Source organism: Eptesicus fuscus, chromosome 5, assembly GCF_027574615.1.
Source record: "Eptesicus fuscus isolate TK198812 chromosome 5, DD_ASM_mEF_20220401, whole genome shotgun sequence".
Lineage (NCBI taxonomy): Eukaryota > Metazoa > Chordata > Mammalia > Chiroptera > Vespertilionidae > Eptesicus > Eptesicus fuscus.
Genome location: NC_072477.1, coordinates 64,481,262 through 64,505,993, shown reverse-complemented (window position 1 = coordinate 64,505,993; position 24,732 = coordinate 64,481,262). Strand labels below are relative to the sequence as shown.

The following is a 24,732-nucleotide window of genomic DNA, read 5'->3' as shown; positions in this document are numbered from 1 at the left end:
AGAAACTACAGTTTTTGCTGTAACCCTTGCTGAGTGCCTAAGGCAGTAGCTGATCTACACCCCATTGGAGACCCAGAAACGAGGGCATCTGGTGGTCTGTGGGAGATGACACCAGATTTCAACCACGTGCATAAGGGACACATTCAACGGGAATATTCAGTGAGCGCCAAAGCTTTGCTGCACCAAGACCCGGCCCATAAACGTGTCTCCTACACAGCAACTCTTCCTTTATAGACAAAGAGAGCCCCCCCAGTGACACCAACAACAATCAAGACTTAACTATACAAAGGAGGACCAAGATGGAGGCATAGGGCGGAAGCCTGATTGTTGCCTACCACAACAACTTTGAGACTACGACAAGAGAGCAGAGCAGACACCATCCAAGACCACCATAGGGCTGGCTGAGTAGATGCTCTACAACTAGAATAAAAGAGGGGTATGTGGGATGATGCTGATGCTGGTGACCCAAAGACCACACTTTAAGAACTACGGCTCAGGCGACACAAAAGAACTAAGGCTCAGGCGATACAACAGCGGCCTGGAACGTGCTCGGCGCAGATCCCCCGGCGGTCTCCGGCTGAGGGGACGGCTCCAGTGGCAGCCAAGCACGGACAGACGAACCCCTATGAGACATGGGGTGGGCGACTCCGCGCTTGCTGACCTCTGAGTCCGTCAAGAATCTCAACGCCCCGGAAGCGGCCAGGTGCGCATGCTCGGCGACCAGCCACCGATGCAGACCCAAGGGCCGACGCAGCGACGCCAGACTGGCCCACCGCCATGCACCGGGTGCACCGGAGCTTCGCCGAGCCGCCGCCCGACGAGTTCTGAAGCAGCCATACTGGAGCTCTGGAAGGATGGCCAGGGGAATTGCTGAGGGGGGATTGACCAGCAGGAATTGGGCTCGGGAAGACGGGGCCCCGCTGAGACCCGGGTGCGGGCGGGGTTGCGCGCCTCTGGGCTCGGGTGTGGTCACACGCCTCTGGGTATAAGTGAGGCCTCACGTCCCTGGGTCTAGGTGAGGCCACATGCCCCTGGGTCCAGGTGAGGCCGGACTCCGGGTCCGGGTGAGGCCAAGTGCCCCTGGATCCGGATGACGCTGGATCCCGTGCCCGGGCGAGGCCAAGCGCCCCTGGGTCTGGGAGAGCCCACACACCCCTGGGTCCAGGCGAGACCATGTGTCCCTGGATCCGGGTGAGGCCGCGTGCACCTAGGCCCGGGTGAGCCCAAGTGGCCCTGGGTCTGGGAGTGGCCAAACGTTCCTGGGTCTGGGTGAGACCGTGTGTCCCTGGATCCGGGTGAGGCCTCGTGCACCTAGGCCCGGGTGAGCCCAAGTGGCCCTGGGTCGGGGAGAGGCCAAGCATCCCTGGGTCCGGGTGAGACCATGCGTCCCTGGATCCGGGTGAGGCCTCGTGCACCTAGGCCCGGGTGAGCCCAAGTGGCCCTGGGTCTGGGAGAGGCCAAGCATCCCTGGGTCCGGGTGAGACCATGTGTCCCAGGATCCGGGTGAGGCCTCGTGCTCCTAGGCCCGGGTGAACCCAAGTGGCCCTGGGTCTGGGAGAGGCCAAGCGTCCCTGGGTCCGGGTGAGACCATGTGTCCCTGGATCCGGATGAGGCCTCGTGCACCTAGGCCCGGGTGAGGCCACGTGCCCCTGGGTCTGGGAGAGGCTAAGCGTCCCTGGGTCCGGGTGAGACCATGTGTCCCTGGATCTGGGTGAGGCCTCGTGCACCTAGGCCCGGGTGAGCCCAAGTGGCCCTGGGTCGGGGAGAGGCCAAGCATCCCTGGGTCCGGGTGAGACCATGCGTCCCTGGATCCGGGTGAGGCCTCGTGCACCTAGGCCCGGGTGAGCCCAAGTGGCCCTGGGTCTGGGAGAGGCCAAGCATCCCTGGGTCCGGGTGAGACCATGTGTCCCAGGATCCGGGTGAGGCCTCGTGCTCCTAGGCCCGGGTGAACCCAAGTGGCCCTGGGTCTGGGAGAGGCCAAGCGTCCCTGGGTCCGGGTGAGACCATGTGTCCCTGGATCCGGATGAGGCCTCGTGCACCTAGGCCCGGGTGAGCCCAAGTGGCCCTGGGTCTGGGAGAGGCCAAGCGTCCCTGGGTCCGGGTGAGACCATGTGTCCCTGGATCCGGATGAGGCCTCGTGCACCTAGGCCCGGGTGAGGCCACGTGCCCCTGGGTCTGGGAGAGGCTAAGCGTCCCTGGGTCCGGGTGAGACCATGTGTCCCTGGATCTGGGTGAGGCCTCGTGCACCTAGGCCCGGGTGAGCCCAAGTGGCCCTGGGTCTGGGAGAGGCCAAGCGTCCCTGGGTACGGGTGAAGCCAGATCCTGGGTCCGGGTGAGGCCGTGCGCCCCTGGATCCATCCGGGTGAGGCTGGGTCCCAGGCCCGGGTGAGAACACGCGCCCCTTGGGTATGGGTGAGGCCACGTGCCCCTTAGTCCGGGTGACGCCGTGCCCCTGGGTTCGGCCGAGACCAAACCAGAGGGAGTCGGACCTCCGTTACCACCATTTGTCCACCATCCAGAGCTGAGGGGTCAGTGCTGACATGTACACATAAGGAACTACTGGACATCGAAATTGGGTCTCAAAAGAACTGTTGGTCCAGGGGGAAGCTCACTACAGATTGATTCATTTGCCTGTCAGCATAAATATTATTGCTCGTCTCACATTCAGTTCTTATTAGTATATATCTAGTGACATATGATCTCGTTCATCTAGAGGAAATGATGAACAACATAGACTGAGGAACAAGAACAGAACCAGAAGCAAGGAGGCATCGATCGGACTATCGGGCCTCAGAGGGAGGATAGAAGAGGGTAGGGGGAGGGAGGGGGAGGGGGAGAGTTCAACCAAAGGACCTGTATGCATGCATATAAGCCTATCCAACGGTTAAGTTCAACAGGGGATTGGGGCATGCGTGGGGAGAGGGGTGGGATGGGAATGGGGGGATGAGGACAAATATGTGACACCTTAATCAATAAAGAAATTTAAAAAAAAAATATTTGAAAAAGGTAAAACATATTAAATATATAAATACAAGTCTTTCAACAACTTGATAGAGAAAATGTTGCATATAGTGTAAGAGCTATAAGAATAATCTTTGTGGATAGGACAATATTGATGGGAATGGGCAAAAAATACTAGGAGAAATTAAGCCAAGGCTTTAGAAAGCCTTTTGAAGGGAAGCACACCAGAATGCTATTGGAAAAATACTTGAACAACAGTGAGAACATAGCATCTAGTCAAAGAAAAGAAGAAACTGAATCTGGGAAGGTGGAAAGAGGGAATGAATAGAAAGAGAAAAGGTGAGGTGAAAAAGGGATATAGGGAAGGGATGTAAGTGGTAGGACCTGACTCTTGCCCATAGGGTACCTTTGTACAATTTGGAAAAGGATGGTCTTCAAAGAGGAAACAAAGATGCACAGTTTGGCTAGCAAAGTTTGAGCTAGATTTCAGACTCAACTGTTCCCTTGGCTAGGCATGCAGTAAACAACCTACATAACTTTACAAAGCAGTCTTGGGGAAGAAGGAAAGACCAAATAATTGATTAAAAAAAAGGAGGTAGCCCGGCAAAGTAGCTCAGTTAATTGTCATCCTGTGCACCAAAGGGTTGCTGGTTAGAGTCCAGTCAGGGCACGTACCTGGGTAGCGGGTTCGGTCCCAGTCAGGGTGCATTCTGAGGACAACCAATCGAGGTCTCGGTCTCTCGGTCTCTGTCTCTGTCTCTCTCTCTCCCCCCCCCCCCCCCCAGGTGAAGATTATAAGATAAACAAATAAACAAATAAACAAATAAGAAGTAGGCATTTATTTTCCCATTTTGTAGTGCAGGTAAATTCCTACAGAGCTATTCACAAAATCAAATTCTATTATCTTTTCTCATTGCTTTACACTTGCATGAGGAATTGTGTTCTAATAAAAAACATTTCAGTCTGGGGAACAATGCTATTTCTGGTGAGTTGGAGGAGAGGGCCACTAGATGATGATGGAATTTAAGAAAACCTGGTATTCCCACCCATGTAAGGACTGATGTACCTGCCTCTGTCTAAGGTTTGTGTACACAGTTTCTTACTGCCTCCATCTCTGGCTTTTCTGGAACTCCTGCCACTCACACAGCTGTGGGGGCAGCACTACTTACTGAAAACTGCAGTGTGACAGGAGTCTCCATATGAATGCCCAAAATGAGAGTAAACAGTAGTTTCCTCAAAACATTCCTTTGCAGAGGACTTATCACAATTACCTTTAGCTGCTTGTTAAAATGCAGATTCCACTCTATCCCAGACCTACTGAAGCAGAAGTTCTGAAAATGAGCTTGGGATTCTGCATTTTAAACAATGGACATCAAAGCTATAAAACTACTGCTTAAGAGGAATATAAAATATGAGAAATGTCTAGGTGGAGGTTACAAAAGAGAGAGGAAAAAAAAATTGGATTTAGCAACAGTATAAAGTACAAACCATGGGCTGGCGCCATTTTGGGGCTCAGCCCATCTGGGTTTCCAGATGACCTAATAAATTTATAATTCTTTAACAAAAATAAATAAATAAATAAAAATAAAGTGCTGGTACACTTGGCAAAGTTGTCTGACCAATCTGCTTCACTATTCTCCAAACTGTACCATACAATTTCAGCCCTGATCTTCAACCATGTCTACCCTGTCTCTACAATGAATTAACTTTTTTTTCATTTAAAGGTTTCATGAAGTTCTCTGTTTTCCTACCTATATCCTAAGCTACTAATTTAAATAAATAAAAATAAAGTGCTGGTACAAACCATGAATGGTTCCTCACCATATTTTTCTTTTCTTTTATATTTTTATTGATTTCAGAGAGGAAGTGAGAGGGGGAGAGAGGTAGAAAAATCCATGATGAGAAAAAATCATTGATCGGTTGCCTCCTGCACTCCCCCTACCTGGGCATGTGCCCTGACTAGGAATCGAACAGTGACCTCCTGGTTCATAGGTTGATGCTCAACCACTGAGTCACACCAGCCAGGTGCTTCCTCACACCAGCCAGGTGCTTCCTCACCATGTTTCTAATGTAGATATTAAAAACTAGAGGCCCAGTGCATGATTGAATCATGCACGTGTAGGGTCCCCTACACGCTTTCGCTTTTCGCGGTGGAGCTAGGTGCCTGTCCGCTGGTGCCAGAGCAGACAGGCACCCAGCTCCCCCACTTTTGATGGTCCACGGCCGCTGAGGGGGGCTACCTTGCTGTTGAGAGGCGCTGCTGAGGGGGGCTGCCGCGGACACCTGGCTACCCTGCCGTTGAGAGGCGCAGCTGGGTGTCCGCTGCAGGCCTCCTCAGCGGCCGCGGATCTGGCCGTTGAGAGGCGCAGGGGGCGGCCTCAACAGCAGGGTAGCCCCCCTCAGTGGCAGCGGATCCGTGCCTCTCAATGGCCGGATAGGCCACCCCGAGTCCCGCCCCCCAGCCTCCCGCCGCCCAATCATGGGCGTAGCGGAGTGATGATAATTTACATGTTACTCTATTATTAGATAGGATATCTAGAATTACAATTTTTAAAAAATCATTATGTATACACACATAGATAGTTCTTATAGTCTAAGTATAAATGTTATTCTGAAGTTAGGGTATAATGACATATTGTGTATTGAGTTGGTATCTTGACAGGAAACCTCACTTTTTAAGAAATTTCATACTGGAAGACTAACTAGTCCAAGCATCATTCCTTATACACATTTGCATACTTAGGCATCTGGTGAAGAACCTGAGTTGATCAACTGTTAGTCCTTTCATATATATACACTGATTTTTATTTTTATTTTTTTATTGATTTTTTACAGAGAGGAAGGGAGAGGGACAGAGAGCCAGAAACATCGATGAGAGAGAAACATCGACCAGCTGTCTCCTGCACACCCCCCACCAGGGATGTGCCCACAACCAACGTACATGCCCCTGACCAGAATCGAACCCGGGACCCTTGAGTCCGCAGACAGACGCTCTATCCACTGAGCCAAACCGGTTTCGGCTCTTTACTGATTTTTAGAGATAGAGGAAGGGAAAGGAAGAAAAAGACAGAGAAATCGACGTGAGAGAGAAAAATCAACCAGCTGCACCTTGACAGGGGATCAATCCCGCAACGCAGTCATGTGCTCTGACCATGAATTGAACCAGTGACCTTGCAGTGCACAGGATGATGCTCAATCAACTGAACTACATTGGCCAGGACAGTCCTCTCTTAATAACACCTTGAATGGATAACAGATAAATGACAGGAACAAATCTCTTACCGCTGTAAGGGGTCCTTCCGCTTGTGCCTCCATTGGACTTGTGGGTGTTGCTGCAATAAACTGACCACCAGCTCCAGCCTGGAGTTCTAGCCTATCTGTATATTGCTCTGAAGCAGCAGTGGCACGGCATTCCCCAGAAAGTGCTAAGATCACACCTGAGGTTTCCTTCTTTAAATGAATATTTTCTTCCCAAGGACCCAGTCGGAGGTGTCCATCTTGAGGTGATTCTTCTAGAACTTGAAGTACTTCAGGCTCCTCGTCAGAAGGGCTTCCTGTTGTTTTATGGCCTAAAGCCTCATTTGTCCTAAAATCCCGAAGGTCTTGCTCCTTGTCCACAATCACCCATTCTTTGGAATCAACCTCCTGCTTGCAAGAGCTCAAGTTAACAGCTATAAATCCATTGCTGCCACCACCATCCGCCTGCTCAGGGGTATGGACAGAGGCAGGCTTAGAAGCATCTGGAAGATACTCTTCATCATAGTTCCAGATGTGGTCAGTACGGGCCCCAGCAGGAACATAAGGCTTATGAGGCAGGGCAGGAAGAACAGGTTCCTTTCCTGTACTGGAATCTTTCTGCATTTTCTCCAGGCTTAAGAAAACAGAGAGAAGTTAATTGTCCAAGGGTAATACTTATTGCATAACCTATAAGCTCTATACAGAACTAATATTCACACAGAGATTAAAAAAATATGGATAAAGCATAAGGAAAGTTTCACAGATTGATCATGCTCTTCTCCACTTTTCATAATCTTGTTTGGGAAGATGGAGCCACGGGAGATGTCTCTCCTGCTGCAGAGAAGCCTAACTGGTTGACTTGTATGATCCACTTCATCTTTGCCTGGCCAATTCAATCACACTGCCCTCTGCTCTCTCCTCTCTCCTCTATCTGAGCGACTGAGAACAATTTACCCAAGGGGCTTTTGCCTCACCAGAAGCCCTGCAAAAAGAAATAAAGAGGCCTAGCAGGTGTGGCTCAGTTGGTTGGGCATCATCCCATGTACCAGGAGGTTGCCTGTTCCACTCCTGGTCAGGGCACATGCCCAGGTTGAGGGCTCCATCCCTGATAGGGGGCATGCAGGAGGCAGCTGATTGATGCTGCACTGTCACATGGATGTTTCTTTCTCTCCCTTTCCCTTCCCCCCTCTCTCTAAAAACAAACAAACTGATAAACTATTTTATTATTATTTTTTTAATCTTTAAGTTGAAAGTATTACATATGTCAATAAACTATTTTTAGAAAAAGGAAGAAGCTAGTATACATAAGGAAAATACTTTCTGCATTTGTTTGTCTCTAGCAATGTATGCAAATATATACTCATTCAATTATATCCTCCAAAGGCAAGGCTTTGAAGAAGAGCAGGTATTGTACCTGCTCACCCACACCTAGCCCACTACGCACACAGAACTCCAATAATGATGGTGGGATGGGGGAAGCTTCAGGGTATATTTTCAGTTTTGTTGGATTAAGAGGCAGATGACATTGTACATACAAATCTCTCTGAGGGGCAGGTAACACAGTGTGACTGGTGGTGTTTGGCTGCACTGCCTTCTGAGAACTGATCTCATCTGTAGGGAAGTAGTTTAAGCAATACATTTTTTCATTAAGTTTATAATTAGGTGCTTCAATTCCTTATTCATTCTAGGTTCTGGCTTGAGTTCATTTTATTTTTTTAATGTATTTTTATTCATTTTACAAAGAGGGAGTGGGAGAGAGATAGAAACATCAATAAGAGAGAAACATCGATTAGCTGCCTCCAGCACACCCCCTACTGGGGATGGAGCCTGCAGCTGGGGCTTGTGCCCTGACCAGGAATAGAAGTGTGACCTCCTGGTTCATGGGCCCAATATGCAACCACTGAGCCACACCAGCTGGGCTTGAGTTCATTTTCTTGGATTACTTCTATTCTCAACTCTGTTTTCCCTCAGCATGGACTCTTTTTAAAAAGTTCTATTCTGCCTAGCCAGTTTGGCTCTACTGGATAGAGTGCCAGCCCGCGGACTGAAGGGGCTGGTCAAGGGCACATGCCTGGGTTGTGGAATTAATCCCCAATAGGGGGCATGCAAAAGGCAGCCGATCAATGATTCTTTCTCATCCTTGATGTTTCTATCTCTCTCTTCCTCTTCCTTCCTCTCTGAAATCAATAAAAATATTAAGGAGAACCAAGATGGCAGCATAGGTAAACACCTGTACTCACTGCCTCCCACAACATCAAAATTACAACTAAAATACAGAACAACTCTCATCCAGAACTGCCGGAAAGCTGGCTGAATGGAAGTACTACAATTAGAGAAGTAAAGAAGAAAGCACACTGAGAATGGTAGGAGGTGGGGAGGCCTGGAATGGGCTGGTCCGGACCCAGGTGTGCTGCTTTTTTAATCAGGAGGGAGATCACCTCTGAGAGGCTGCCCGGAGGAGCGAGTGGTCCCAGAGCTAGGGAAAGAAGTCCCTACGGGCAGTAAGAACTACGGGCTGTAAAAACCAGTTCGGATTGGAGCTGAGTGACAAATAGGCTTCTGGAGACCCAGCTGCTCCTCTTAAAAGGCCGGCACTGCGAACTGAATTTACAAGCTCTCACTTCCTCTGAGCTCCAGTGCCCAGCAAGGCTCTGGGGTCCAAACACATATGGGGAGAAACTGGACTGTCTGGCATTGGGGCAGGAACTCGGGGGCAGCTTTCTTACAGACGGAGGTCATTGTCCCCATGCTGGGACCTCCCCAGTGCAGGGCTGACTGGAAGCCAATCTGTTTGCTCTGCCCTGGTGATTCCCTGAGACCCTGCCCCACCCAAGCTGTGCCCAGTGGCTTTTGCATTATGAATGGTCTGTCCTTTCTCAGGCTAAAAACCTGTCAAACAAGCTGCAGCTGGGTCAGGGAGCCCCAAACCTATCAATAAAAGGCCTAAGACCCGGCACGAGGTCAAGCCTGCCTTACTTCACAGCTGGGCCTCATCTGGGCACTTCCAAACCCCATACAAAGAGGAGGAATCTGCAGATCTCTCTGTACCTCCTGCTGGATGGCCCCAGGCAGTGGCTGACTTTGCACCTCCCTGGAGACCCAAGAGCTAGTGTACCCAGTGGTCAGTGTGAGACCATACTAGATTACAACTCTTCACATCCATAAGAGACACACTCAAGGGGCAGACCCAGTGAGCACCAAAGCCCCACTGAAGCAAGTCCTGCTCCATGAGGTTGTCTCCTGGACAGCAGCTCTCCCACTGTAATCGTAGCTGGTCCCCACAGCCAATTGGCCTGGAGGTCAATTCTTCCCAGTGACACCAACAGCAATCAAGGCTCAACTACAACAAAACTGTGCACACAGCCAACTAAGGGGTGCACTAAGAGTGTCCACCTCAGGTAACTGGGGAGGCTGAGCCACTGGGTCCTATAAGATACCTACTACCAGTACACAAGGTCACTCTATCAACTCAAGGAGACTTAGAAGCTACCCAATACATAGAAACGAACACAGGGAAGCAGCCAAAATGCAGAGACAAAGAAACATGTCACAATGAAAGAAATGGAAGAAAGCAAACTACTGGGTATAGAGTTCAAAACCACAGTTATAAGGTTACTCAAGAATCTTCTAGAAACCTCCGAGGAACTTAGTGAGACTATTAAGGATCTTAGTGAGAATGCCAAAAAAATGGAAGAGGACCAGTCAGAAATTAAGCATACACTGACTAAAATAAAGAATAATATACAGGGGTTCAACAGTAGACTAGAGGATCCTGAGAATCAAATCACTGATTTGAAATACAAGAAAGCAAAAAATACCCAAGCAGAAGGGCAAAAATAAAAAAGAATCCAAAAATATGAAGATGGTGTAAGGAGCCTCTGGGACAACTTCAAGTTTACCAATGCCCAAATTATGGGGGTGCCAGAAGAAGAGAGAGAGCAAGATATTGAAAACTTATTTGAAGAAATAATGACTGAAAACTTCCCCAACTTGGTGAAAGAAATAGACTTACAAGTCCAGGAAGCGCACAGAACCCCAAACAAGAGGAATCCAAAGAGGACCACACCAGACACATCATAATTAAAATGCCAAGAGCAAAAGACAAAGAGAGAATCTTAAAAGTAGCAAGAGAAAAAACAGTTAGTTACCTACAAGGGAGTGCCCATATGAATGTCAGCTGATTTCTCAACAGAAAACTATGCAGGCCAGAAGGGAGTGGCAAGAAATATTCAAAGTGATGAATAGCAAGAACCTACAACCAAGATTACTCTACCCAGCAAAGCTATCATTTAGAATTGAAGGTCAAATAAACAGCTTCATAGATAAGAAAAAGCTAAAGGAGTTCATCACAGCCAAACCAGTATTATATGAAATGCTGAAAGGTATTCTTTAAGAAGAGGAAGAAGAAGAAAAAAAGTAAATATAAAAAATAAGAACAACAAAGTGACAACAAATATCTAGCAACAATTAAATCTAAAAATCAAATGAATAAAAAATCTGATGAACAGAATAAACTGGTGAATGGAATAGAATCAGGGGGATGAAAATGGAACAGACTGACGATTCTCAGAGGGAAAGGAATGTGGGGGGTATGGGAAGAGATTAGACAAAGCTCTTACATGCATGTATGCAGTACCTATGGACACAGACAATAGGGTTGGGTGGGAACCGGGTGGAGGGGAAGACAGACATATGTAATAATCTCAACAATAAAGATGAATTAAAAAGTAAATAAAATTAAAATATTTTTATAAGTTCTATTCTTTTGTTAGACTGATTCTTTATCAAACTAAGCTTTTATCCACCTTTATATTTATCCCCAATCTTAGCCACAACTCAAAATGTTTAAATACTGCCCCAATCCTAGTCCATCCTTCTGATCATATCAACATGTAGACACAAGCTTACATCACGTAGCTGTGAGTTGATTGATTACAGGAAGAATATACATCCATGAAGGACTCTTTAAAATGGAAGCCAGACTGGACTAGGCCAGAGTGGCTGAATTGTCTCTGGACAATTACTACCATGTCAAATACACGGTCCTTCTAACTATACTCCACTGCCAATAATAGCCGCCAGGGATGTACCGTGAAGAGTGTCACTATTATTGAAGTCACTTGAGTCTTAATATTATTGAAGCCTTCTTAATTCATAAATATATTCCAAATTCTTTTACAAGTTTCATTCTGTCTTTTATTATCAAAACTTGAGGACAATGGGCCTCATAACTGCAGTCATTATCAATGTATAGCTCTCTAAGTTTCACCTGTCCTCCTCTCAAAGTTGATTGTGAGCTCTCTGAAGTCCTGTCTTTCCTTCTTTCTAGGTAGAATGATAAACTTATTCATGTCTATTTTCCCTACAGCACTACTCATAGGCCTTCATTAAAATGAACTGACTTGCCTGTCCCTCGTGTATAAATGACTTTTTCCCCTCCTTCCTGCTTAATGCCCTCTCCAATGCTACACTGCATCTTCTCCATTCCAATAAGAGATCACCTTCCAAACAAAGTTACTTCAAAATGTTCATTTATTGACAAATTATTAACTAATATCTAGTATTATGAAGTTACCAGCTCCCACTGTCCAGCTCCCAAAGCCAAAGGCTATGTTATAGGAGTTGTAACAACATTAGGAGGCAATTCACAACAACAATCAGGATAATTAAAAACATAGATGAGAGCTTAATCAAATCAGTGCTACACAAATGCAATAATTTATTTGAAAGACTTTACATAATAAAAATAAATAAATAAAAAATTAAGATTATAATATCTTAGTAGTTTTAAAAAAAGAGGAAAAACTATTTTATACCAGGTCTCAAGAAACTTGTCAGTATCCGGCTTTGGCTCTAGTGTCAGACGTTTTTCCAGCTCAAAGCTGTGGATAGAACGTAACTTTCGCACCAACGGAACATCTCTGTCTGGCTGGGTAATCTCTGAGCGGACACGAATCGGTGAACCAAGGCTTGGAGCATTCAGAATACCATTTGCTTGACCATGGCTATTCTCCTCTTCAGTAGCAGCCTAGACAAAATATAAAAGAAAATGATGAAAAACATTCCAGTTACTATACATGATAGTCATTGTTGAAGTCTTTCAACATAATATAACCAAATGCTTGGGATGTGTTCTCACAAGATTAAGATATTTTGCCTAATTTAGGTCATGACATACTTTTCTCTTAACCCTTTTATTAAGTGAGCTTTCTTAATTTATTCTCAGTTTCAGTATTATTTTAGTTTTTATACTTTCGGTACAAAGATAAACAATCTAAAAATGTTTAATAGCCTTAACTTTTTGTATTACATCTAACTAGAAACTTCCAGGACCCCATCCACTAAACTAAAACTTAGGACATTCTCTTTGAGTCAGGTGGTTTCACAAGCAGTAAGAGAGGTTGCCAAGCCTCAGTACTTCCTGCTGTGTTCCCTCTCTAAAAAACAAACAAGAATAAGGAAACTTGGTGTTTGAACAATAAGGAGCTGGGTGGAGCAGGAGGCTGCTGAGCATTGGGCAGCACAGAAGCGTGGGGCTACTAGGGACAGATGCCTACAGCAGTGCAATTATGAGGGAAATTAAGATTTATACTAGTGGTGGGAGGAAAGAGGGAAATCTGGGACGTCTTTCTGATTAAAGACCCTCAAGAAGATGTGCAAATGGTTTCCAACAAGAGGCTCACTTTGGCTACCAGCAGAAGCAGACGATAATCTTCTCTGAAGGAAGGTTTCTCCACTTCCCAATTTAGGTCTACAGAACTCCCACCAATTATTAATTAAAGAGTAAAACATTAAAGATAGTCAAACAAGCCCTGGCTATGTGGCTTAGTTGGTTGGAGTGTCACCCCATACACCAAAAGGTTGTGTGTTCCATCCGCAGTCTGGGCGCGTATGGGAGGCAACCAATAGGTGTTTCTTTCTCACACCCATGTTTCTTTCTTTATCTCTTTCAAATCAATAAAAAACAAATATATATCACTGGGTGAAGATTAAAAAAAAAAAAAGATAGTCACACACATGAGAAGGCAATGCCACCATGATTGAGTCAGCAGAATTTTTTTAAGTATAAGCTTCCCAAAAACATCAGCTATCAAACTTGTTCAGATGAAGAATAGAGAATAGCTATGCATAAAATGTTTAAATAAATGAAGGTCATTATCACAAAGATCAACAAAGGATTCTTTGGAATTAATGGATAAATTTAATGTTAAATATTCTATTAACAAGTTAAATATATTAGCCATAAAAGGCCAAAGTTATTAATTAGTGAATTAGAAGACATAGAAAAAGAAATTACCTGGTATGAAGCACAGCAAGGTGTGAAAAATATGAAAAATATATTAAGAGATATGACAGAATAAAAAGGCATAATATATGTTTAATTGGAATCCCAGAAAGAGAACAGAAAGAATGAAGATGTGGCAATATTTCGGTAGAGAATGGCTGTATATCTTCCAGAACTGACAAAAAAAAATATGAGTCAAAGATTCAGAAAACATAAAACATCCTAAGCAGGATAAACAAAAAGAAATATATGTGTAGATACATTGTAGTTAAAACGCAGAACACCTAAGACAAGAAGTAAAGCTAAAAAGTAGCTGGAATGGGAGGCCAGGTGGAATGATCATACACTCACACAAACACACACAAACAAAATCAGAGTGACAGCAGACTTTATACCAATAGATGAAGCAAGAGGAAAAATAATTGTTGATCAAGAACTTTAAACCCACTGCGCCAAATCAGCTAAAAAACATATATGCATGTGTATGTGTTGTATATGTGTGTATCAGCAAAAATAACAGCATAGAAGGATGTACCCAGGCTATTAACACAGGTTACCTGGTTTAGGAGATGTTGGATATTTTTAAAAATACATCTAATAACATTTTACTAGCTCAGTTAGCTTTTGTCACTCCAGTAATTTTTGAAGATGAATTTTATAAAAAGACTGTTCAATCAAAAAAAGAAAAAAAGAAAGAACTTTAAATCCAATAAGAAAGAAAAACCCCCACTTTGAATCCAGCATAATTATCGTTAAAGAATTAGGCTGGTTTTGCTCAATGGTTAGAACAGTGGCCCTCAGACCGAAGGGTCAAGGGTTTGATTCCCAGTCAAGAGCAGGTTCGATCCCCGGCCCTAGTCGGGACACGCATGTGCAGAAGGCAACCAGTCTATATCTCTCTCTCTCACATTGATGTCTCTCTCTCTCTCTCTCTCACCCCTCTTTCCTCCTTTTTACTTTCTAAAAATCAATGAAAAAAATATCCTCGGGTGAGGATTAAAAAAAGAAAAAAGAATAAGGCTGAAATAAATACATATACTGCTAAGTGAAAATTGAGAGTCTCTACCAAAAGATCTCAACTAAAGGAACTTCCAAAGGAAATATTTCAGGAAGAAAGATGAATCCAGATTTAGAAAAGAAAAGAAAAGAAGAAAGATGAGTCCAGGACTTCCAAAAATGTAAGAAAATGATAAACATCTTTTAAAAATTAATATAAACATTCCTTGTATGAAAGTTCAACACCATTAATATCTTATTTTTTTAAAGGATGGAATTAAAAATAGAACTAATAGAGATTAGTGATAATTGGTGAAAGAAAACTAAAGACTTATGCCAAGTACCATTTCACTCTCTCATAAACACAGACACCCATATGGGCTGGCAACTAGATGTGGGTTTTTTTTTGGTGTGTTTTATTGTTGTTTTTACCATGAGAACAGTTTGCTCCTGGTGCCATAAAGACAGCCACAGCTGACATTGCAAAAATCTGACAGTGATCTCCTGACAATTTTTTCACTACTTATTCCTGATTACTATTATTCCAAATAATGCATATTTAATAGCCAGACCACAGTGCACCATATCACACCTACACAGAAAGTTTTTGCAAATGACTCCCATGACTGAAAGTATATACTATTTTAAATTATATAGTTAATTCCTCAGAAGTGATTATAGAAGATTCTTTTCAAGGTATATTCCTTGTTCATAAAGCATGACTAGCCAACTTTCTATCAGTCATGTTAACAGGTATGAGCCCTAAGTCTTATTTTACACACTTATGAACTTAACCTTTTTTGCAACTAACTCTTAAAACATAGGAAGCACCAAAAACTAACTGATTTCTAATTCCTTGCCCCTACATACCACTTATCTTCATATAATCTTCTATGAAAATGGAAATGATGAGGAATAGTAAGATCAGAGAAAAATTGGGGAAGATTACTAAAAATTAATCATTCAATTTAGAAATCTGTATCTTTCCCCATACTTACAGGTGGACCTACTTGCAATTCTAATGAAGAAAAAAATCATGTCATTTGTTCAACATCCACGTTGTCAACTCATAAACAGTTGTGTGGTGCTTCCCACTTCCAACTCTCCCTTCCCCACCTCCATCTGAGACACAGTTTCAGAATGGGTACTCATAGCTCTATCAGTCCATACCAAAGGAGTCCAGGGTCTTGTCACATTATTTAGAAAGACTATTAACTTCTGTTCTATAGATGTCTCTTCTTTTTTCTGAGGGTCTAGTTAGTTTTTTTAAAATACTTTTATCTTTTTCACAAAATATAAGATGAAGATTAATATTTGGTGTCCATACTTCAATATTTTGGGCAAAATTAGCCAAAATACTGCAATTACAAATATAGAAATAACTAGCAATACTGTCTACTTATCATTCAAAATTGAGAATTCATTATACTTTGCTACAACAATAGGAGAAAGTAAGTATACAGAATGATATTACTTCCTATGCAAGAAATACACACCTTACAAATTCCAAACTTTATCTTGTTCCTGTTGGCATCCATCTCTTCCCAGACATCCTTCTCCTGGGGATGAGTGTGTCCCAGAGATCCAGGCAATTTATCTGGTGACATACCAACAGGGATGCCATTCTCCCCATCACTAAGCTGTTCATCTGGAAACACCTCATCTGTATTTTCTCGAAGCAAGTCCCCTGGGATGGGAGTGGCATTAGCAATTCTAAAAATGAGGGGTGAAGAAAAGGTAGAACTTAAAAACACCAGAATCAAAAATTACAATGAGACTATTTTTCATTTTGTTTCTGGAGTTAAATGATGAAGTCTATATATCATTAAAAGAGTAAAACAAAACAAAACTCAAAACCTTGGAAACAGGCTGTGACAATTCTACAAAATAAAACTTGTACATTTTGATCAACAGAATTTTCAACCTGATTTAAAAATAAAAATTCCAATATAATAACTCACTAATTTAATAATTACTTTAAAAGTTAGAAGCATTTGGTCTATTTTCCAAGAAGTCTTTTACAATTTTTTTAATTTTTTGTTTTTTTACCCATTTTTCTCAGAGAACAACAAAAACTATAAACAGGAAAATGTTAATAATAATAATAATAATATAAGCAGGTATCAAATCTTTGAATAGTGTAAAATGTGCATTTGTTTTTTCATTTACAGACTTTTTACTAAATACCTATTCCATGCAAGGCCTTAGGAGACATAGAGAAAGGAAATTCTTGCCCTCTAGGGGGAACTAGAAAATTTGCAATTACACAGTTTTATACATCTGCATGAACTGACCAGGAATGATACAGAAAATATAAATTGGCACTTTGTTTATATATTGCTTTCAAAGTAACTTCATGTCTGTTTACATGGTTGGTCATCTCTCTCTTAGACTTCTGGCCCATGAAAGGCTTTTCTAGTTCTGTTATCACTAGTGATTAGGCCCCTGCCAGCTCTAACATTCCATAACTCTACACTATACTCAATTTTTAAAAGAACTGCTGACTGAACACAATATTTAGTACACAATGAAACCTTTTCCTAGAGGTGATCTGGAAAGTTTAACAGTAGAAAACCAGCCTTCAGTAGATTATACTGACATAATTATTATGAGTGATAAAATAGGCATCTTAGTGCACCCCTCTAAGGATAATGTTACACGCTGGCTCAGATGTCATAAATGCCATGCTGTGAGAACAAAGATCAGTCATTTTCAGGGACTTGTCAATAGGTTAGAGGTAAGTAATATAGAAAAGCACTGGCATGGCTCTCAGGAAAGAAACTTATAGCCTTGTAAAGTAGTACCTGTAGTTCTGACACTAAGAACATCTTGAAAAGGTAAGTTTGGCCTAAAGTAGTTCAAATGAACAGATTTATTATAAAAGTAAAGTTCAGGAGGGGGATGGGTAGAGGTAGAACAGGGCATAGAGGGAATAAATGGTGATGGGGAAAAATTTAATTTAAAAAAGTAAACTTAAGAAATAAATTGCCTATTAAAGGATTTTTCAAGTGTAAGTTCAATATAATTTATTGATACAAGGACTTACAGTAGACACTAACATATGTGTTACATGGCATGCCAAATATTTATTGAAAGAATTTCCTCTATCCTGAGGAAAGGGACTGGCAAAAGGAAAAATATTTGAGTTCAGGAAGTTCAATCTACTAGCCCCACATTTCTCCCCGCTCCCATTTTAATCACTGAGTGTTCTTCCAAAGCCTTTTTTCCACATGCCTACTACTCTGCCTCTTTCCAACTACCAATTCCTTGGCATTTTCTTCTTCTACTCCTCCACCTATAACCTGCTGCTATTTTTACTCTATCTTAATTTCCCTCGTATCTCTTAGACTTCAATATAATACCACACACTTCCAGGAGCTCTTCCACCCTCTCCACACAACTCTGGTTCCTCTCTGTACTTATTCTCCCACTTTTACTCCTTACATTATTTTCTTCTCCTAAAATTCTGATCAAAACCTGGATTTTGAGATACAAAGGAAAGAATTCCTTTCCAAAGAAATTACGTTAAGGAATAAGAATGAGAAAGTATATATGAGAGTATTATGTTAAAGAATAAGAATGTGTGAGAAAATATGTGTGAGAGTATCATGTTAAGGAATAAGAATGAGTAAGAAAGTATGTGTGAAAATATTTTTAGCACATGGTCTGTGTTTGCAGGCTAGATATAAATTATAGAAGCAGATTAGGGGAAAAAGTGAGGTGTGTGGGAGAACTGGAAGAGTAGTAAGAATGGACATCCTTTTCGTATTCCCTTCCCCATAATCTAAGTCAGGGGCTGGCAAACTAGGGCTTCTGAGCCAAATCTGGCCTCCTCACCTATTTTTTTTGTTAATGCAGTATTTTGGCACACAGTCACACTCATTCGTTTCCATGTTGTCTATGGCTGCTTTAGCACTACAACAGCAGTGATAATGGAGACAGAGACAGCAGAGTCCACAAATTTTTATCTGGCCCTTTACAGATAAGATTGCTGACTTCTGATCTAAAACATCCTCCTACCTTTCCCGGAACTTACTTTCTTCTTCTAGTAAGAAATTCAGAGTTGGAGAAACCAAGATGGCGACATAGGTAAACACATAAACTGCTGCCTCGCACAACAATTTCAAAACTACAACTAAAAGACAAAACGTCTATCACCCAGAACCACAGAAAAGCTGGCTGAGTGGAAGTTCTACAACTAGAAGGAAAGAGAAAAGAGCATTGAGATGTGCACAAGCACTGAAAAGCTGAGGTACGGAGGCGTGCGAATCAGGTTGGCGGCGGGCTTCTGGGTGCGCTGCTTTTTTCAACCCAAAGGGAGACAAGCTCCCGATTACTCTGAACTCCAGTTTCTGGGGAGACGCTGGGGACCCAAACTCCTACGGGGAGAACCTGGACTGACTGCCATCGGGTCGGAAAGTGAGGGTGACTTACTTGCATAGGTGCGCCCAGCAATCATTGTTTACTGCGCTGGGGCGCGGGACGCGGGGACTTGGAAACGCAGACACGCAGAGACGCAGAGACAGCTGACTGGCAGCCATCGCTGTTTGTCATGCCCTAGCCTAGTGACTCCCTGAGACCCCACCCAGCACAATCTACAAACCCATCCAAGCTCCACGCAGCGGCTTTTGCATATAAATGGCCTGCCCTATCGCAGCTTAACCTAACAAACTGCAGCTCTGGTCAGACAACTCCAAAACCTCCAAACTCCAAGCAAAGAGGAGAAAACTGTAGTTCTCGCTGTAGCTCCTGCTGGGTGGCATCAGACAGTAGCTGACCTGCACCTCATTGGAGATCTAGAAACTAGGGTATCTAGTGGTCAGTGTGAGACGACACCAGATTTCAACTACTCACATCCATAAGTGACACATTCAAGAGGCAGACGCAGTGAGCACCAAAGCCCCACTGAAACGAGTCCTGACCCATAAGCGTGTCTCCAGCACAGCAGTTCTTCCATTATAGACACACCGGGTCCTCACAGCCAATTGGCCTGGAGGTCAATTCCTCCCATTGACACCAACAACAATCAAGACTTAACTACAACAAGGCTGTACACACAGTCCACAAAGAGGTGCACCAAGAGTGTCTACCTCAGGTAACTGGGAGGCCGACCCACTGGGCCATATAGGACACCTAGCACACAAAGCCACCCTACCAACTCAGGGAAGCAGTGAAAATGCGGAGACAAAGAAACAGATCACAAACGAAAGAAATGGAGGAAAACAAATGACTGGATATAGAGTTCAAAAACATGGTTATGAGGTTTTTCAAGAATTTCTTAGAAAAGGCCGATAAATTTAACGAGACTCTCGAGGATATGAAAAAGGACCAACTAGAAATTAAACATACACTGACTGAAATAAAAAATATTATACAGAGACCCAACAGCAGACTAGAGGAACGCAAGAATCAAGTCAAAGATTTGAAATACAAAGAAGCAAAAAACACTCAACCGGGAAAGCAAAAAGAAAAAAGAATCCAAAAATTTGAAGATAGTGTAAGAAGCCTCTGGGACAACTTCAAGCAAACCAACATATGAATTATGGGGGTGCCAGAAGAAAAGAGAGAGCAAGATACTGAAAACCTATTTGAAGAAATAATGACTGAAAACTTCCCCCACCTGGTGAAAGAAATAGACTTACAAGTCCAGGAAGCGCACAGAACCCCAAACAAAAGGAATCCAAAGACGACCACACCAAGACTCATCATAATTAAAATGCCAAGGGCAAAAGAGAGAATATTAAAAGCAGCAAGAGAAAAACAGTTAATTACCTACAAAGGAGCACCCATTTGATTGTCAGCTAATTTCTCAACAGAAACTATGCAGGCCAGAAGGGAGTGTCAAGAAATATTCAAAGTGATGAATAGCAAGAACCTACAACCAAGATTACTCTACCCAGCAAAGTTATCATTCAGAATTGAAGGTCAGATAAAGAGCTTCACAGATAAGAAAAAGCTATAGTAGTTCATCACCACCAAACCAGTATTATATGAAATGCTGAAAGGTATTCTTTAAGAAGAGGAAGAAGAAGAAAAAAGTAAAGATAAAAATTATGAACAACAAATACATATCTATCAACAAGTGAATCTAAAAATCAAGTGAATAAAAAATCTGAGGAACAGAATAAACTGGTGAATATAATAGAATCAGGGGTTTAGAATGGGAGTGGATTGATAATTCTCAGGGGGGAAGGGCTGAGGGGGGAACAGGAAGAGACTGGACAAAAATCGTACACCTATGGATGAGGACAGTGGGGGGGAGGAGTAAGGGCAGAGGGTGGGGTGGGAACCGGGTGGAGGGGTGCTAAGGGGGGAAAAGGAGAAACAATTGTAATAATCTGAACAATGAAGATTTGTTAGATTAAAAAAATAAATAAGTAAAATAAAATAAAATTGAAAAAAAAATTCAGAGTTGTGGGACATACATAATCATTTTTTTCTCTTTAACAATGATTCTCTAGGGCTTTCTAATTATGCCTCCATAACAATTGCAGAGAATTCAGCAAACTTTTTTTTTTTTTTTTTAGAGTGGAAGGGAGGGAGTGGGGGGAGAGAAACATCGATGTGAGAGAGACATATTAATAACCTTTTGCACTCGGATGTCGAGTGTGACTCGACACGGTTAGCATCGGTAGCAGCTCTTTTTATACTCTTTGAATGTATCAATAATTTGAAATATAAAAAAATCCAAATAAATAAGTTTGTATGAAAAGAAACTCCAGTTTTTTATTCTACTGCCGTGCTTTGTAAAATCTGGAGTTTTAAAAAATTAAATCCCGAGTAGAATAAAGGAATCGAGAAAAAAGCAAGCGAGTGCAAAGGGTTAATTGGCTGCCTCCCACACATGCCCTGGGATCGAACCTGCATCCCAGGTAGGTACATGCCCTTGACTGGGTATCGAACCCAAGGCCCTTCAGTGTGCAGGCTGATGCTCTAACCACTGAGAACACCAGCCAGGGCAGCGAACTTTTTCGTAAAGGGCCAGATAGTAAATGGTAAGCTTGTAGGTCTAATACTTATTTTTTTCCATTCAGCTAGTTTAAATTCTGTGCAGTCTTTAAGCTGTGGGCCAATATGTATTATACAAGTATCAGTCTGCCTTTTTTAAAAAATATATATTTTATTGATTTTTTACAGAAAGGAAGGGAGAGGGATAGAGAGTTAGAAACATCGATGAGAGAGAAACATTGATCAGCTGCCTCCTGCACACTCTCTACTGGGGATGTGCCCGCAACCAAGGTACATGGCCTTGACCGGAATCGAACCTGGGATCTTTCAGTCCACAGGCTGACGCTCTATCCACTGAGCCAAACCAGTTAGGGCATCAGTCTGCCTTTTGAAAGGCACTTCAACTTATAAACACCATGCTAGGTATTTATAGCATTCTTCACCAGTAAAACGAGACCAAGGTAACTACCCAGTCAACTAACAAAAGGAAAGCTAGTCCTTCGCTGTCTGTCTCCCACGTGCACTACCTTTTCCCTAGCCCTTTTAAATGATTTTTTAAAATTTCCCCCAATTTTACTCAATGTCCTTTATCAAATATTCATTTGAGTCTATTCTCCATTGTACATTTTATAATTTACTAAATTTTGAGATATCTTTTTTCTTCCTTTTCTTTCAAGTCTCATTTCTTTTTCTCTTGTTTTCCTTTTCCTTTTTCTCTCCCTGACCCCACCCCTTTTGGGGTCTATTTCTTTTATTAAATAATTTTAAAAAATTAATTTTTCCATTACAGTTGACATAAACATTTTTATTAGTTTCAAGTATACAACACAGTGATTAGATATTTATATTCCTTACAAAGTGATCCCCCCAATAATTCTAGTATCCATCTGACACCATGTGTTATGACAATAGTATAGACTTACTAGAGGCCTGGCCTACAGGGATTGAGCTGAAACCGGCTCTCTGACATCCCCTGAGGGGTCCTGGATTGCAAGAGGGTGCAGGCCAGCCTGAGGGACCCCAATGGCGCACGATCGGGGCCGGGGAGTGACCACGGAGGGCTCCAGGGTGTGTCCGGCCCGTCTAGCCCAGTCCTGATGGGCCAGACCCCAGCAGCAAGATAACCTACCGGTCGGAACATCTGCCCTCTGGTGGTCAGTGCGTGTCATAGCAACTGGTTGAACAGTCGAATGGTTGGACTCTTAGCATATTAGGCTTTTATTATATTGGATTCCCTATGCTTTGCTTTATATCCCTGTGACTATTTTTTATAACTGGCAATTTATACTCCTAATCCCTTTCACCTTTTCTACCTATCCCTGGGTAGAGGTGGGGGTATCTATTCCTATTCTTAGTTTGAGGTGGTTATCCATATCTTCAAATGAATGAGCATGTTGAATTCTATTTTGGCTTTTGTCTTAGTTTTCTTTCTTTCTTTCTTTTAATAACTTTCTTTATGGTTGTTTACCTCCCCCCCCCCCCAATAATTACTTTTTAAAAATATTTTTATTGATTTCAGAGAGGAAGGGAGAGATAGAAGCATCAATGAGAAAGAATCATTGATCAGCTGCCTCCTGCACACCTCCTACTGGGGATCGAGCCTGCAACCCAGGCATGTGCCCTTGACTGGAATCGAACTTGGGACTCTTCAGTCTGCAGGCTGATGCTCTATCCACTGAGCCAAACCAGCCAGGGTACTTTTTTCTTTTTTCCATCACCACATGGTTGTTTTTCAGAGCGGAAATGTCCTTAGTATGTATTAAATTTTCTGATTTTTTTACTATAATACTTTATGGAACTTTAAAATCTTTTTATTATTGTTCATTTTTGTGTTATTGGAGTATTTTACAAGATTCATAGTTTAATTAGTGCCATCTTCTGTCAGTATAGCAAAGTCCAAACATTTGAGTGGATTTATGTTTTTTGTGGTCAGGGGAGATACGTGTGTCATCTGATTTCATAGTTCTCCATTGTTGTATATAATTAAATTTTTTTCTCCTTTTGTTCCTCTGCAGTTATTGATTTATTGCCTTTCAGCTCCATATCCATCCTTTTTTTCTGTTTTATGAAAGTGGATCTGAGCCCTTTAGATATTTTCCTTCCCCAGCGGGCACTGGAAGGAAATTGCAGGAGGAGATTGCTCTGCTTCGGGTTCCAGTGTACAGCTCGGCAAGCTTCTCCTGCACATATGGCTCTCCCCAGTGCGGGGATCCTGCAGCATCGGGGCCTCTTCAGGGCCTGTCTCACACAGACATCAGCAAACAACAGCTTTCCTGAGCAATCCCCACTACCCATAGGTTTTGTAGCAGAGTGTGTCTGGTAAGACACCCCCAGTAAATAGCTTTCTTTGGTACCCCAGAGGGCAGATTTTCAGCAAATTTTACCAGTGTGGCATCAGAGTGACTTCTCTCCCATCCAACGAGGGATGGGCATACCTTCTTCAACAAGCTCAGTATGTACCTCAGCCTGAGATCTGGACTGGGGGAGCTTTGTTTGGATGCTTAACCCTTTGCACTCGCTTGCTTTTTTCTCGATTCCTTTATTTTACTCGGGATTTAATTTTTTAAAACCCCAGATTTTACAAAGCACGGCAGTAGAATAAAAAACTGGAGTTTCTTTTCATACAATCTTATTTATTTGGATTTTTTTATATTTCAAATTATTGATACATTCAAAGAGTATAAAAAGAGCTGCTACCGATGCTAACCGTGTCGAGTCACACTCGACATCCGAGTGCAAAAGGTTAATCTGGGCCCTAGGAGTAGGAGCTGCACTTTATATTTGCTATTCCTGTATTCTTTACAGTTCTCTCTACTTCTTACTAGTTAATCCCATGTTACTCTAATTCTGTGTTACACGTAATGATTCTTTCCTTGTTCAAATTACTACATAGTTTCTCTCTCCTAATTGAACCCAAATGAATACATGTTTTGTCCTTCAAAAATCAACTGATAAAGGGCACCTCTCCCTTCTTTGATGTTGTTTTTTTCTTCCCCAGAAGCTATGGTTTTGAATCATACATATTTGTACCTCCCTGTAGTTCATAATCTGATCTATTTGGACATTTTTTAGTATTTTTGTTCTTGGGATAGTGTAGTCTTTCTGGTGTTGGTTTTAGATCAACCTTAACTCCCATTGCTAATTCTCCTCTTCCTCACAGTTTTTACTGATCTGCCTTTATAAAACCTTGTGGCAGGGTTGGGTAAGGCAGGCCCAGAAGAGATAACCACACAAGGCCTTGGTGTTTTGTTTTTCCTCTTTTTCTCAGTTATTTTGAAGTTTGGGCATCCTTGGTCTTCAAATTA

The 24,732-nt window shown here is 42.7% G+C and overlaps 1 protein-coding gene across 1 annotated transcript in view; it reads right to left on the bottom strand.

Annotated features, from left to right (window-relative positions):
• Nucleotides 1-24,732, bottom strand: part of TTBK2 (tau tubulin kinase 2) — a 159,248-nt gene that overhangs the window by 11,490 nt on the left and 123,026 nt on the right. The window contains exons 11-13 of the mRNA XM_054716313.1: nucleotides 15,976-16,192; nucleotides 12,015-12,226; nucleotides 6,244-6,832 (exon numbers count right to left, since the gene is read on the bottom strand). Coding sequence (XP_054572288.1) covers nucleotides 6,244-6,832; nucleotides 12,015-12,226; nucleotides 15,976-16,192 — 1,018 coding nt within the window. The remainder of the gene's footprint in view (nucleotides 1-6,243; nucleotides 6,833-12,014; nucleotides 12,227-15,975; nucleotides 16,193-24,732) is intronic.